Source organism: Dipodomys merriami, unplaced genomic scaffold (genome assembly GCF_024711535.1).
Source record: "Dipodomys merriami isolate MVZ:Mamm:240054 unplaced genomic scaffold, mDipMer1.0.p SCAF_1, whole genome shotgun sequence".
Lineage (NCBI taxonomy): Eukaryota > Metazoa > Chordata > Mammalia > Rodentia > Heteromyidae > Dipodomys > Dipodomys merriami.
This window is the reverse complement of record NW_027202270.1, coordinates 39,580,704-39,594,551: the sequence shown is the minus strand read 5'-3', so window position 1 is coordinate 39,594,551 and position 13,848 is coordinate 39,580,704. Positions and strand designations below refer to the sequence as shown.

Genomic DNA, 13,848 nt, shown 5'->3' with positions numbered 1-13,848 from the left:
CTTGTGGTTTGGCTCATAAACTGGTGGGGCCACGGCTCATCCATCACCGGTTGTCGGGCGACTCACCTGCCGGGCTGACGCTCCAGGCCGAGGCGTGACCCTTTCGGGGCGGGGCGGGGCGGGGCGGGGCGGGGCAGGGGGCGCGGTGGGCGGGGGCACAGAATGTGAAGCTGCGGGCGCGCCGCACCCTCCGCCCAGTCGCCGCGGTGGCTGCCGGGAAGCGCCGCGGCGAATGGTCGCGCCGGGCTCCGCTCTGAGTGACCTTTCACCCGCGTCCAGCGCTCCCGGGCGGCGGCACCAGGCGGAAGCCATGGCGGAGGCGGCGGCCGCAGCTACGGCGGGCGGGACCGGCGCGAGCTCGGGCTCCGCGGCGGACCCGGACCCCGACCCGGACTTGGGTCGCGCGGGGCGGAGGCTGCGAGTGCTCTCGGGCCATCTGCTGGGCCGGCCCCAGGAGGCTGTAAGTGCCAATGAGTGCAAGGCGCGGAGAGCCGCGGCGGCGGCCCCGGCGTCGCCCACGGCCACTCCCGCCGCGCTGGAGACTGGCTCCATCCCCAAGAAGCGGTGAGTAGCGGGCCTGGGGTCGGAGCCGGCGGCGGCGGCGGCGGCCTGGCCGGGCCTGCGCTGCGGGAGAGCAGGCGGGGAGCGGGACGCGAGCTGACACGGGCGTGCGGAGAGCATCCCGCGTCCCCAGAGTACCGGGTGACCTCGCGGAAGACAGGCAGCGCGGGAGGGGAGGGGGGGGTTCGGTCACGATTTGAGGCGCCGAACTGAGGACAGGGTTGACAAGAATCCCTTCTCGTGAGTTTCAGCTGCCAGCAGCCCCCTCTCTGTCTGAAGTGAGCGCTGGGGGGCTGCGGGCGTGGAACGGGCTCGTGGTGTGTGAAGTTTGCTCTCGAGGGAGACTCCCGGGAACGTCTGGGTGCAGGGGTGTGGCGGCGGGGATGGCGGGGAGCGCTGCTCCGGGGAAGGTGCTGACGGGGTCGGCGGGGTACGCTTCCGCATCCGTAGGGGACATTTTTTTTAAGGGGATGAGTGAGAGATAAACTGCAAACACTAGTTCATAATCGATTTTAGGGTGAGTTGCAGGGGAAGGGGTTCCTTCATTCTTGATGAAAGCTACTGCGAGTCGCTGTGTTCTGCGATGTAGCTTTTTTGTCAGCGTGTGTAAACTTGGAAAGTGAAAAAAAAAAAAGTGTTCCTGGGATTAATGTGTACTTTCAAAGCAGCAGAGTTTGTTCCCTGTCCGTTGTTTGTTGTACTTCTTCGGAAACTATGAAGTAGGTGTGGTTATTACCTATTTTGCAGAGGAAGAAACTTACACAAATAAAAGGCTAAGGCACCTGCTGCGTGAGGAGTCCTTCCCCCCCCCCTCCCCAAATAATATAAGCTACTTAAAAGTCGGTTGCAGGCTTGTCAGATGTACTTTGTGGTAGGTTAGAATTAAAAAGCCCATTAAACTGATTTTGGTGCCAAGTTGTTCTCATTACTTTTTTTTTTCTCTTTAGAATTCAGGTTTCTTCTCTGCGTCCTAAGTGCTAGAATTGTAGGTATATGCTACCATGTCTTACACAGTGTTTTAATTTTTAAACTACATGGCTTCTCATGACCCTAGATCTTGGTTAGAATTTCATGCAGCAGTTTTGCCTGTATGACTAGACATTTCAGCCTCAGAGTTTTAGTCACTTTATTTTAAGAAATGAGTATAGTAATCATAATCCCTGCCTTGCCAGTGTATCTGTGAGAAATGTAGAATTAAAAGATCCAGTGCTTTCCTGTTATATAAGCTCTTAAACAGTAGCTATGATTTTTCATTGTGTCCAAAGGTGGAAAGAGAAACTTGGACTGTATTATTTGAAGGAGGCAAACTATTGGGAGTAGGCAACCTATTTGGAAAATAATTTAGAGGTTTATTTTCCCAGAACTTACAGTGGTGATGGAGAGAGGGATGAAGGATCATATCTTATTCTCTATATTAGCTGTCACTGGGCTTAAGACTTCTCTTTTCCAGGTGGCTTCACATACTTTTTATATCTACTCATTTGTATGCATCTGTGTGTGATTGCACATTTATGTGCAGATTCATACTGTTGGAATTAAGTTGTGAAGGTAGGTTTTCTTTGTGGTTGGGTTTAGTGGCCTTCATCCACAGTATTATGAAGAAAAAACATTAATGTTTCTACTGGGTCAATGAGTGAGGCATCTTAGGACAGAAGATAACTGGTCCAAAGTTGTCTGTGTTGCTGCCAAGGACTGAAGGCATCAATAGCCTAGGCCCAACTGTAGTGTGTTTATGGCCTACGTTATAGTTGTTGAGGAGCTCAGGTTTAGATGCTAGTGGTAAAATCTAGTCCTGTATAAATACTTTGTAGTTTACTTAGAATGCTGGGGTTTTGACTAGCTCAAAACACAACACCAACTTGCATTAAACAAAATATTGCTGTTATGAAATCCAAACACTTCTTTGAGAGTGATCTTAATAGATTATTCATGGGAAATTCAGGTCTGTCTTCTACTTCTTACCACTTCGCTGGGCTTCCGGTTGCCAGCAATAAAAAATAAGCCTAAAGGGAGGGCAAATGATGGAGGTAAGTGGAGCCAGAATGTATTTCCAGTAAGGCATAATTACAGCTATATGATTCATTTTTGAATCCTTTGGTAATTTGTCCATTCTTTTTTCTTATTCTGGATGTTGGTATCGGTTGTATTTTTTAAGTTAAGTGGTTGTGCAATGAAGTTACAATTCCACATGTCAGGTTATAAGTGTAGTGCATCTTGATCAATGTTACCCCTTCCATCTTTCTCCCCCATTGTTTCCCCTCTCATCCCTAGCCTCAAGTTACATATGTAATTGTTATCTTATCATGGACTCGGAGTAGTGACTTCTTGATGCAGCATGCTTTTAGTCTTCTTCCAGAATAGGTTGTGTACATTAATTTAACGAATATTCGCAGAGTAATTGCTTTGTGACAGGGACAGCATAGGCACTGAAGGTGAAGAGAGAAATCCTTAGCCTCAGGGAATTCAAGTTTAGGTCTGGTGTTGATGGCTCACACCTGTATTTCTAGTTAATTTGGAGGATGAGATTAAGAGGATCTTGGCTGAGGCCAACATTGGCATACACAGGAGACCTCAGCCAGTAGCTGGGTGTAGGAGGATTGCAGTTCCAGGTCAGCCTGGGAAGAAAAGTCTGAATAATTCTATATCAAAGGAAAAAGCTGGATGTAGTGGTGCCTATCCCAGAGCTATGGTCAATCTAGGTGAGTTCAGGTGCTCACTTATTCAGGAAGCAAGGTCCTATCTCAAAAATAACTAATGCAAAAAAGAGCCGGAGGTGTGACTTAGTGGCAGAACACCTGCCTAGCTGTGTGAGGTCCTGAGTTCCCGACAAAAATCCCCAAGAGTTCACAGTCTAGGAAGGGAGATGAAATGTTTAATAGTTTAATTAGAACCAGTGTAGACAAAGGTACAGATAGACAAAGGTACAGATATTGCACAAAAGAAAGTATGTCTTATTTTGTCTGTAGGGTCAAGAAGCCTTCTGGAGGAATGATTGGATGATGGGGAGATTTTATATTCCAGGCAGAGGGAATAGCATGTGGGTATGTAAAAGTAAAGGAGTGTGAAAGTGAGTAGTTCATTGTTGATAGAGGTAGAGATTAAATAAATAAGAGAAGAGCATTGGTAGGTCATGGAAGCCTTTTGCATGTAGTTCATTAGCCCATTCCTGCATTCATTTCACTCATTCAAACAAGTAACATATAGCAGTGAACAAAAACTGTCCTTATGGAATGTGCATTTTAGTTGGAGTATAGACACTGGACAAATAATATAGCATATTAGATAATATAAACATGAGAAAAATGAAACAACTTAGGAATTTGGGTGATGGAGAATCCTAGGAATTAAACTAGTCAGATTGAATTTGAGTTTGAGAAAAGTCACTTCAGCATTAATTATTGTTAGGAAAGGATTGGAGAAGGTAAACATGGGGAAATTAGCTAGAGGAGGCTGTTGTAGCACAACAGGTAAAAAATCTTGAAGGATTAAACCATGATCATGGCAGTGAAAATAGGAAGGAAAGGATAGATTTGAGAGTTTTGGAGGTTAGTGCATTAGGCGATACTTGAAAATTAAATAACTAAGTTCCATGGAACTTTAGGACACTGATCAAAAGCATTAGGCGATACTTGAAAATTAAATAACTAAGTTCCATGGAACTTTAGGACACTGATCAAAAATAGAAAAGGGATGACAGAATCCTAAGGAATGAGAAGCTGATAACCCAGACCAGTGACTTACTTGTCCTATGGTCTCCTGTGAGTTGGTTCCAATTACTTTTAGCCAGGTATGGATAGTTTAAGTATTTGAAGTTGATGAGCAGAGTTTTGACAGTGAGTTACTTGTGTACTCTTCTTTTTACTTTGTGTGTTATTCATATAGCTTTTATTTTGACCTTCTGAATGGAACTTTAAGTTCTTTAATATCAGTTATGTATGTGACTTTTTTGTCTTAGTTTTAGATTTTTTTCAGTTGTTTTGAAAGCAATTGTAATGTGTTTATAAATTATTTTTGTTAATATACATCGAGAAGACAAAACTATGTAGGATCTGGAAGAAAGTTGATGTTTAATAAATGTCTATTGTTTTTACACTAGTAAAATGAAAAGAAAAAATAATAATTATAATGGCAGATACTAATGATGAACATTTATTCTCCTAGCTATTCAGGAGGCTCAGATTTGAGAATCTCAGTTCAGAATTAGAGCTATTGTAATGTTATGAAAAAGAGGATGAAAAACATTGCTTGCTACCATACATTTTTAAGCACTTTCCCCATTTTACCCTTGGTCACAATCTCATTGTGGTTTACATTACTAAGAGTTGCTCTCAGTTTTTACAGAAATCGTAAACTCTGGTTCAGATTAAAATAATATCTCATTAGGAATGATATGAGTTAATTGACTTGGTTATGCTTTTCTTCACATAACATTCTTAACAAGTATTAAAATATCTATTGCAGCTATAGTTTTTAAGAGGGAAGAAAGCAGAGTTAAACTTTTTTTTTCAGATCTGCATCCTGAAGCCTACAAGAGCTTAATGCGTTTTGAAGCAAAAATTATTTGTGCACATGACTTTTGGCAAAATCATTTTGTTGACTATATTTAATGGAAAAGCATACTATGAGTTATTTAGTAACGGTGGTAATAGGATTTCTAAGTTGAGTAAGTCAACCTAGTAGGCATCATTCTAAAGCTATGGTTATATCTCATTGAGTCTTATATACTAAATGATGGGGAAGTAGAGGGAATATTTTACAGAACAACTAGCAAACAAGTATTGTTCCTTTTAACTTTATTTTCCTGTTGAGAAGATAACTTCTGCTGTTCATCAGATTAGTAAATCCTAAGTCAAAGATTCTTATATGGTCTGATACCTTAAGGCATTGGTAATTGCCCTCCTCTCATTATTGCTCTTTTCTTATGCTTTAGTGGTATTATTTAATCATATTACTGTTCCAATAGCTAGTCAATTGATAATGTGTATATGCTACAGAAAGATGAAAAGTAAAATTGTCACCTTTATTTCTGATGAAGCTGGTTGGAGAGCATACCTTAGGTCTGTACCACTAATAATAATACTTGCTCTGACTTAGATAGACTGCCTGGGCACGGGCAGTACTGGGCTACAGAAAGCCTACTCTTCAGGGGCAAAGCCAGCTCTTGTAAGCTCCCTACCATCTACCTCTGAATCTCTAGAGGAAGTATGTTCTTTTTTTTAATTTTAATTTTATTGTTAAAGTGATGTACAGAGGGGTTACAGTTACAGAAGTAGGGTAGTAGTACATTACTTGTCGAACTTGTTACCTCCTCCCTCATTTTTCTCCCTCTTTCCTCCCCCACTAAGTTGTACAAATCATTTCCAACATAGTGTCTTGTGAGTATCACTTGCATTGGTTCCCCCTTCAGTAAATGGTGCTGGCAAAATTGTTTAAACACTTGTAGAAAACTAAAGTTAGATCCTTACGTATCACCCTGCATCAGAATCAACTCCAAATGGATCAGAGACCTGAAGATAAAAGCAGATACCCTGAAAACATTACAGGAAAGAATAGGAGAAACTCTAGGGCTCCTTGGCATAGGCTGAAATTTTCTTAATAAGGATCCAAGAACAAATCAAAGAAAGCTTGGACAAATGGAATTGCATGGCAAAGGACATAGCTTGCAAGATCAATAGAAGCCCACAGATTGGGAGATCTTCACTAGCCATATAACAGATAAAAGCCTTATATCCAAAATATACCTAGAACTCAAAAAATTAAATCCCCTGACAACAAATCCTCAAAGAAACAACCACCCCACTAATAAGTGGGCTAAAGACTTAAAGAGAGCCTTCTTTGAAGAGGAATTAAGAATGGCCAATAGACACATGAAGAAAGCTCAACATCTTTGGCCATAAAAGAAATGCAAATCTAAACAACATTGAGATTCCACCTCATCCCAGTTAGAATGGCTATAATCAAGAAAACTAGTAACAGTAGATGCTGAAGGGGATGTAGCCAAAAGGGAACACTACTATACTGGAGTGTTGGTGGGAATGTAAACACTTTGGAAAGCAGTATGGAGGTTCTCAAAATAAAGAGCTCCCCTGTGACCCAGCAATCCCACTTTTGGGCATTCACCCAAATGACCACAAACAAAGCCATACTAAACCTACTAGCACAACTATGTTTATTGCAGCATTCTTTACCATAGCTAAGATATGGAACCAACCCAGATGTCCCTCAGTAGATGAATGGATCAAGAAAATGTGGTATATATACTCCATGGAATTCTATACTTCCATCAGAAAGAATGATACCTCCCCTTTGTAAGGAAATGGAAAGTCTTGGAAAAATTTATATTAAGTGAAGTAAGCCAGGCCCAAAGAAATACAGGTCCCATGGTTTCCCTTATTTGTAATAATTAGTGTACATCTAGGACAGTCTTAGAATAGCTCATATGTCATATGTACATATGACCATATAGGATGATGATAAGTGAAATGAACTCCAAGACATGGACATGAGGTTTTTCTTTGTTGTTGTTTTTAATGTACTACATGATTTCTTTTTTCTTTTGTTTTCCCCGCCATGGTCAATCCCCTGTTGTCATTGTATTTGACTTTAGTACCGTGGGTATTGTATATATGTTCATCTGAATTAGGGAAGGGAAGGGGAACAAAAAAATGGTGAGACAAAGGGAGTAGGTACTAGCTGGGCCCTGGTTGGCTCACGCCTGTAATCCTAGCTACTCAGGAGGCTGAGATCTGAGGATCATGGTTCAAAGCAAGCCTGGGTAGGAAAATCTGTGAGACTCCCTCCAGTAAACCACCAGAAAACTGGAAGTGGCACTGTGAACTCAAGTGGTAGAGTGCTAGCCTTGAGCTGAAGAGCTCAGGGACAGCTCCAAACCCAAAGTTGAGGCCCCATGACTAACCAAAAAAAAAAAAAAGGAAAGGGAATAGGTTCTAAAGAGAGAAAGAGTTTACCCAAGTGCTCTCAGAATTCACTCACTACCCATATCATTCCTCCCTGAGAAGGTGTGTATAAGTAAGGGCTGGAGAGAGACAAGAGAAATTACTTTTGCTGAGTATTTTTCTACATTGGCAACTGGAGAAAGGAAGTATTATTGAAATGTTTTTGGAGAAATTAGGAAGAATGGTTGAAACTTAAAGGTAACTGAAGTGTCTTCTACCTTCCTCATTAGCATATATGATAATCATTATCAACTGATTACATTACATAAATTTTTGATAGGGCATTAAGGTCTTCCTAGATAAAAGTGTCCTAGTTAGCCTGTTTAGGCCTACTTCTTATTTCTTGATACCTACTATGTATACACTGTAGCTACATATCAGAATTATTATACTCCTGGAGCATGCCTTTCTCTTTCCTTCTCTTTTTTACCTTCCCCCATCTCCCTACCCTCCCTGACTTTGTTTTTGGTAGTCCTGAGAATTTGAACCTATGACTTTGAACATGCTAGACACTACTGAGCTTAGCTCTCCTTCCCTTTCTTTGGTTTATTTGACCCTCACAAAAACCTATTTCATAGTTTAGGGACTGAAGTTTATAGATACTTGCCAAAAGTTAGTTCATAGATACTTGTCAGAAAACAATTACTTTCTAATTAGTGAGTGTAGAGCTACTAATCTAGATCTTTTATTTGAAGTTTAGAGCTTTTTCTTTAGTATTACACTGATAGCACAAGTTCTTTTCATTTTTCATAACTCTTTAAATATATTTTGTGCTTAAAGTAATATGTATTAAATACTTTCTCTGCTCTCGTAAAACTTACATTCCAATGGGTACAAGAGATAAACATAATAAGAAAAAAATTATTAAGCATTATTAGGTTAAAAGGTGATGTGTGCTCTGAACAAAAAAAAGGAGGTAGGGTTCAAATTTTAAATAGGACATTACTAAGAAAGTGAAATTAGAACAAATATTTAAAGATGATGAGAGAGCTTACCTGTAAGGATCTTTAGGCAAGTGAGTATTTTAGGTAGAGGAACACATGTACAAATACCTGAGGAAGAAGTGCATTTGTGATATATTTGGAAAGTAACAGAAAAGTATCCTAATATCCATTGTATTATCCCTTAATCATTGATTAAAGTCTTTTAAGCCTGAACTGTTAACTTACCTGCTTATTTACTGTATTAGGCAAAGTCTATTCCTGCCACATGGTCCAGCTTTCACATCTTTTTCAGTGCTATTCTTTGGGAAACTGTAGTTGTTGATACTAGGATGAAGGATATATTGTTTGGGATCTTTCCTTTTGAGTTTTTTGAATTGGGAGGCATGATCTGTTTTCCCTTACTTTTTTGTTAGGATTTCTCAGGCTGTAAACAGTAAATCTTAAGTTATACAGTCAAATGCTAAGGGTCAGGGATGTAATATTGAGATCTTTGATTCATTTAAATCAATTAGGTGCTCTCCTGATATTTCGCTTACTTAAATTTCATCTGTCTAGGTTTGTTGGCAGTTTATGCAACATCTTCTCAGTTCTAAGAAAAGGAGTAACATGGAATTTTTGCCTTCAAGCTTACTTAGGTTTTCTAAGAAGACGATTTTGACTTCTATAATTACAAGGTGATAAGTATAGAGGTACATGGTGATTGGTACAGCTATGGAAGAACAACTTTATTTCAAAGAAAGATAATACTAGAAGAATTAGAAGAGTACTATGTTGTATCAGGATGTTATGCAACAATCCTTAAATGTGTGACTAAAACCATTGATAGAATTGGGATAAGAACAGAATTAGAGTTTGGGTAGGACAATCTATAAACAATATAATAGTGATTATAAAACTGGTATGGAAGGGAGGGGCGATGGGAGGGCAGGGATGGTAAGGGGAAACAAAGGAGGAAGTAACAATGCTTGATGAGAAATGTACTCATTATCTTGCTCATGTAATTGTAACCCTCTGTATGGTATTTTCACAATTAAAAAAAAGGAAAAAAAACTGGTATGGAAGATGGAACTGTTAGTGTCTGGATAGCCTTTAGAAGTTTATTTCTGCTAACAGAATAACTGGCAGTTATTAAGATAAAAATGGAAGGATAAATAAAATTTTGTTCTGAAACATGCATTTTATTAATAGAAAAGTAGATAATCAAAATGAAGACAAACATCTAGGCTAATTAAGGTATCACCATTGTAGTATAATTAAGCATAAGCATATGGGTATAAAGTATCTTAAATATCATGCTTCATTTACTATCTTGTATAAAACTTTCCGTATCAAGAAATACTAACATTGGGCGGGGGGAGGGTTTTGAGGGATGTGGGGGAAGAGATAGGAAGGGGAAACAAAGGAGGAGGCAACAATGCTTGACAAGAAATGTACTCATCTTGCCCATGTAATTGTAACTCCTCTGTATGGTATTTTCACAATAAAAAAAAAAGAAAAAAGGAAAAAAAAAAGAAACACTAACATTCAATATTATTTTCAGTGGCACAAAAAGTATTGTAGCTGGGTGCTGGTGGCTCACATCTATAAGCCTGGCTACTAAGGAGGCTGAGATATGAGGATCACAATTTGAAGCCAATTCAGGTAGGAAAGTTCATGAGATTCTTAGGGCCAGTTAACCACCTAAAACCAAGAAATAGAGCTGTGGCTGAAGTGATGGGGACTAGCCTTGAGAACAAAAGCTCAGGGACAGTGCCCAGTTCAAGTCCCAGTAGCCACACACACACACACACACACACACACAGACAGACACACAGACACACACACACACACACACACACACACACACACACACACACACACACACACACACACACACACACACACACACACACACACACACACACACACACACACACACACACACACACACACACACACACACACACACACACACACACCCTTGCTACTGAGGAGCTGAGATCTGAGGAACACACACACCCCTTGCTACTGAGGGACAGTGCCCAGTTCAAGTCCCAGTAGCAATACACACACACACACACACACACACACACACACACACACACACACACACACACACACACACACACACACACACACACACACACACACACACACACACACACACACACACACACACACACCCTTGCTACTGAGGAGCTGAGATCTGAGGAACACACACACCCCTTGCTACTGAGGAGCTGAGATCTGAGGAACATACACACACACACCCCTTGCTACTGAGGAGCTGAGATCTGAGGAACACACACACACACCCCTTGCTACTGAGGAGCTGAGATCTGAGGAACACAGACACACACACCCCTTGCTACTGAGGAGCTGAGATCTGAGGAACACACACACACCCACACACCCCTTGCTACTGAGGAGCTGAGATCTGAGGAACACACACACACACACACACACCCCTTGCTACTGAGGAGCTGAGATCTGAGGAACACACACACACACACACACACACACACACACACACACACACACACACACACACACACACACACACACACACACACACGCCCCTTGCTACTGAGGAGCTGAGATCTGAGGAACACAAACACACATACACACACACCCCTTGCTACTGAGGAGCTGAGATCTGAGGATTGTGGTTTGAAGACAGGATGGGCAGGAAAGTCTGTGAAATCGCTATCTCTAATTAAGCATCAAAAATCTGGAAGTAGAGGTGTGGCTCAAGTGGCAGAGCCCCAGCCTTGAGCAAAAAAGCTAAGAGTCAGCACCCAGGCTTTGAGTTCAAGCCCCAGTGGCAGCAGCATCCAAACCCCGCCCCCCCAAAACAAAGAAACAAAAAACATTGTAGCTGGGCACCAGTGGTTCATAGTTATAATCCTAGCTATTCAGGAAGTTGAGATCTGAGGATCTTGGTTTGGTGCCAGCACAGGAGGACAAATTGGAGAGGCTCTTTATGTCCAGGTAACCAGCAAAATGCTGAAAGTAGAGATGTAGCTCAAATGTTAGAAAGCCAACTTTGAGCAAAAAAGTCACATAAGAGCTCGAGGCCCTCAGATTAAGCTTCACTACCAGCATACACACGTAGAAAAATATTGCATTACAAAAGTAATGCAGGCAATATACTCTTTACCTCATAAAAAGTATTAATTATACTTAATGTTTGCAATTTTTCCCAGTTAAAACGAAGGCTATGGTAAACTTCTTTTTTTTTTTTTTTTTTTTTTTGGGTCCAGTCGTGGGGCCTGAACTCTGGGCCTGAGCGCTGTCCCTCAGCTCTTCAGATCAAGGCTAGTGTTCTAACACTTGAGCCACAGCGCCACTTCCGGCTTTTTTCTTTTTACTTATGTGGTGCTGAGGAATCGAACCCAGGGCCTCAGGCATGCAAAGCAAGTGCTCTACCACTGAGCCAACTTCCCAGCCCGGCTATGGGAAACTTCTAAGAATTAAATCATTAATAATTTCCTTTAAAAGGGCCTAAATGAGTAGAAGACCATTCATTGGAATACATCATTTACTAGTCTCTTGGGATGGAGACAGAACTAAAGGATAGCTGTTTGGACTTAACTCTGACCAAGAATAAAGAACTGAAAATGATTAAAATACTTGGAGAAATAGTACATTATGTTCAAATAGATATATGATTTAAGAAAATAGCTTTCACAAAAATCTAGATTAAAGAAAATTAGTTTGGTTTGATTCTCTAAGAGAATGTAGCAGAACACAGAGAGAGCATGTCCCAGACATACACTAGTTATTGCAAATAAGGGAACCCATAGGACCTATGTTTCCTTAGGCCTGGCTTACTTCACTTAATATAATTTTTTCCAAATCTTTCCGTTTCCTAACAAATGAAACGATGTAATCCTTTCTGATGGAGGCATAGAATTCCATTGTGTATATATACCACATTTTCTTGATCCATTCATCTACTGAAGGGCCTCTGGATATAACTAGTATATATCTAGGATGAGCAGAAAAGGTCAAAAGCTATGTACATATGACTATATAAGATGATGTTAAGCAAAATGAACCCCAAGATAGGGACACAAGTGGGTTTTTCTTTCTTGCTATTGTTTTTAATGTATTTATAATGTATTATGTGATTTCCTTTTTTTTTTTTTTTTTTTTTGTTTCTTCCCCCACATTATAACCCCTGTTTTCACTGTATTTCATTCTGGTGCCCTGCATCTTGTATATACATTTTTATAATTTGGGGAGTGGAAGGGAAATAACAAAATGCTTAAATAAGGATACAGGTTGACCCATTGTAACAATGAGATGTACAAGACTCTATATTGAAAACAAACTTTACAACTTGTGGCGGCGAGGAGTTGGGGAGGTGGGGCGGGAAGGGATGGTAGGGGAAAAAACAAAGGAGGAGGTAACAATGCTCAATAGGAAATGTACTCATTGCCTTACTCATATAACTGTAACCCCTCTGTACAGTATTTTTACAATAAAATATATAAAATGATTTTTCTGTAAGAATACTGTGTATATCAAATGTGTATGGATTTCAGTTTTGATTTTTTTTTAAGGCTCTTGCTGGTTTGGTAGTCTAACCTTGAAAGACAACTGAGAAAGAGAGCTCCAATTTTGTTTCTGCTATAAAATGGCACACATTTTTTGGAAACAATCACATTTTCTTTGTGTTCTATGTCATAGTTTCTGCAGAAATGTAAGCCCATACCAGAATTGGCATTTACTCACTTACAGTCAATAGAATAAACTCTTGTGACGTAGTTTGTTTTCATTACTAGCAAGCAGGGATGGAGCAATGAAAGTGAGTTATGTTTTACACTTGGTGCCAGAGAAAGGCTAGAGTGGTTACCAAAATTACTTCATTGATTAGAACAAAATCATGAAATTTAAAGTATAATTGAGAAAATAAGAGTAATCAAACAAAGTATATACCTGTATCCTTTTGTCTTTTTCTGACTGTTTCCTGACAGTGATTTTGGTGGTTTTCATTACACAGAGCAACAAATGTTCATAGAAAATAAGATAGATGTATCTTTTGCAGGCCTTCAGAATGGCAAGTATGAATCTTGTGTGTAAGTGAGGCAGTGCATATCCGTACCTGCCTGCCTTAACCCAAAATGTTATTTTATTATATTATTACGTATGTATGAATGACTATGTTTTATTTCCATTTTGGAAGACATCCTTCAAATGACAATAAATATCTAATTGGCAGCATTTGCCATAATGTTTGAAGTTTTTGGTTCAAGAAAAGTAACCAAGGAATCCAATGTGAGTAGTAACTGCCAGTGTGTAAACCTAGAATTGCTTTTTTTTTTTTTGTCAGTCGTGGGACCTGAGCTCTGGGCCTGGGCGCCGCCCCTCAGCTCTTCAGCTCAAGGCCAGTGCTTTACCAG

General features: G+C 40.5%; 1 protein-coding gene across 3 annotated transcripts in view; it reads left to right on the top strand.

Annotated features, from left to right (window-relative positions):
- Positions 1-202: 202 nt before the first annotated feature.
- Agps (alkylglycerone phosphate synthase) overlaps positions 203-13,848 on the top strand; it is a 109,556-nt gene continuing 95,910 nt past the window's right edge. For 2 of the 3 annotated variants that reach the window (XM_070020331.1, XM_070020330.1), the window contains exon 1: positions 294-564. In XM_070020331.1, coding sequence (XP_069876432.1) covers positions 311-564 — 254 coding nt within the window. In that variant the 5' untranslated portion in view covers positions 294-310. Of the gene's footprint in view, positions 565-13,848 lie in introns of all 3 variants that reach the window. The other variant, XM_070020327.1, reaches the window with a different exon arrangement.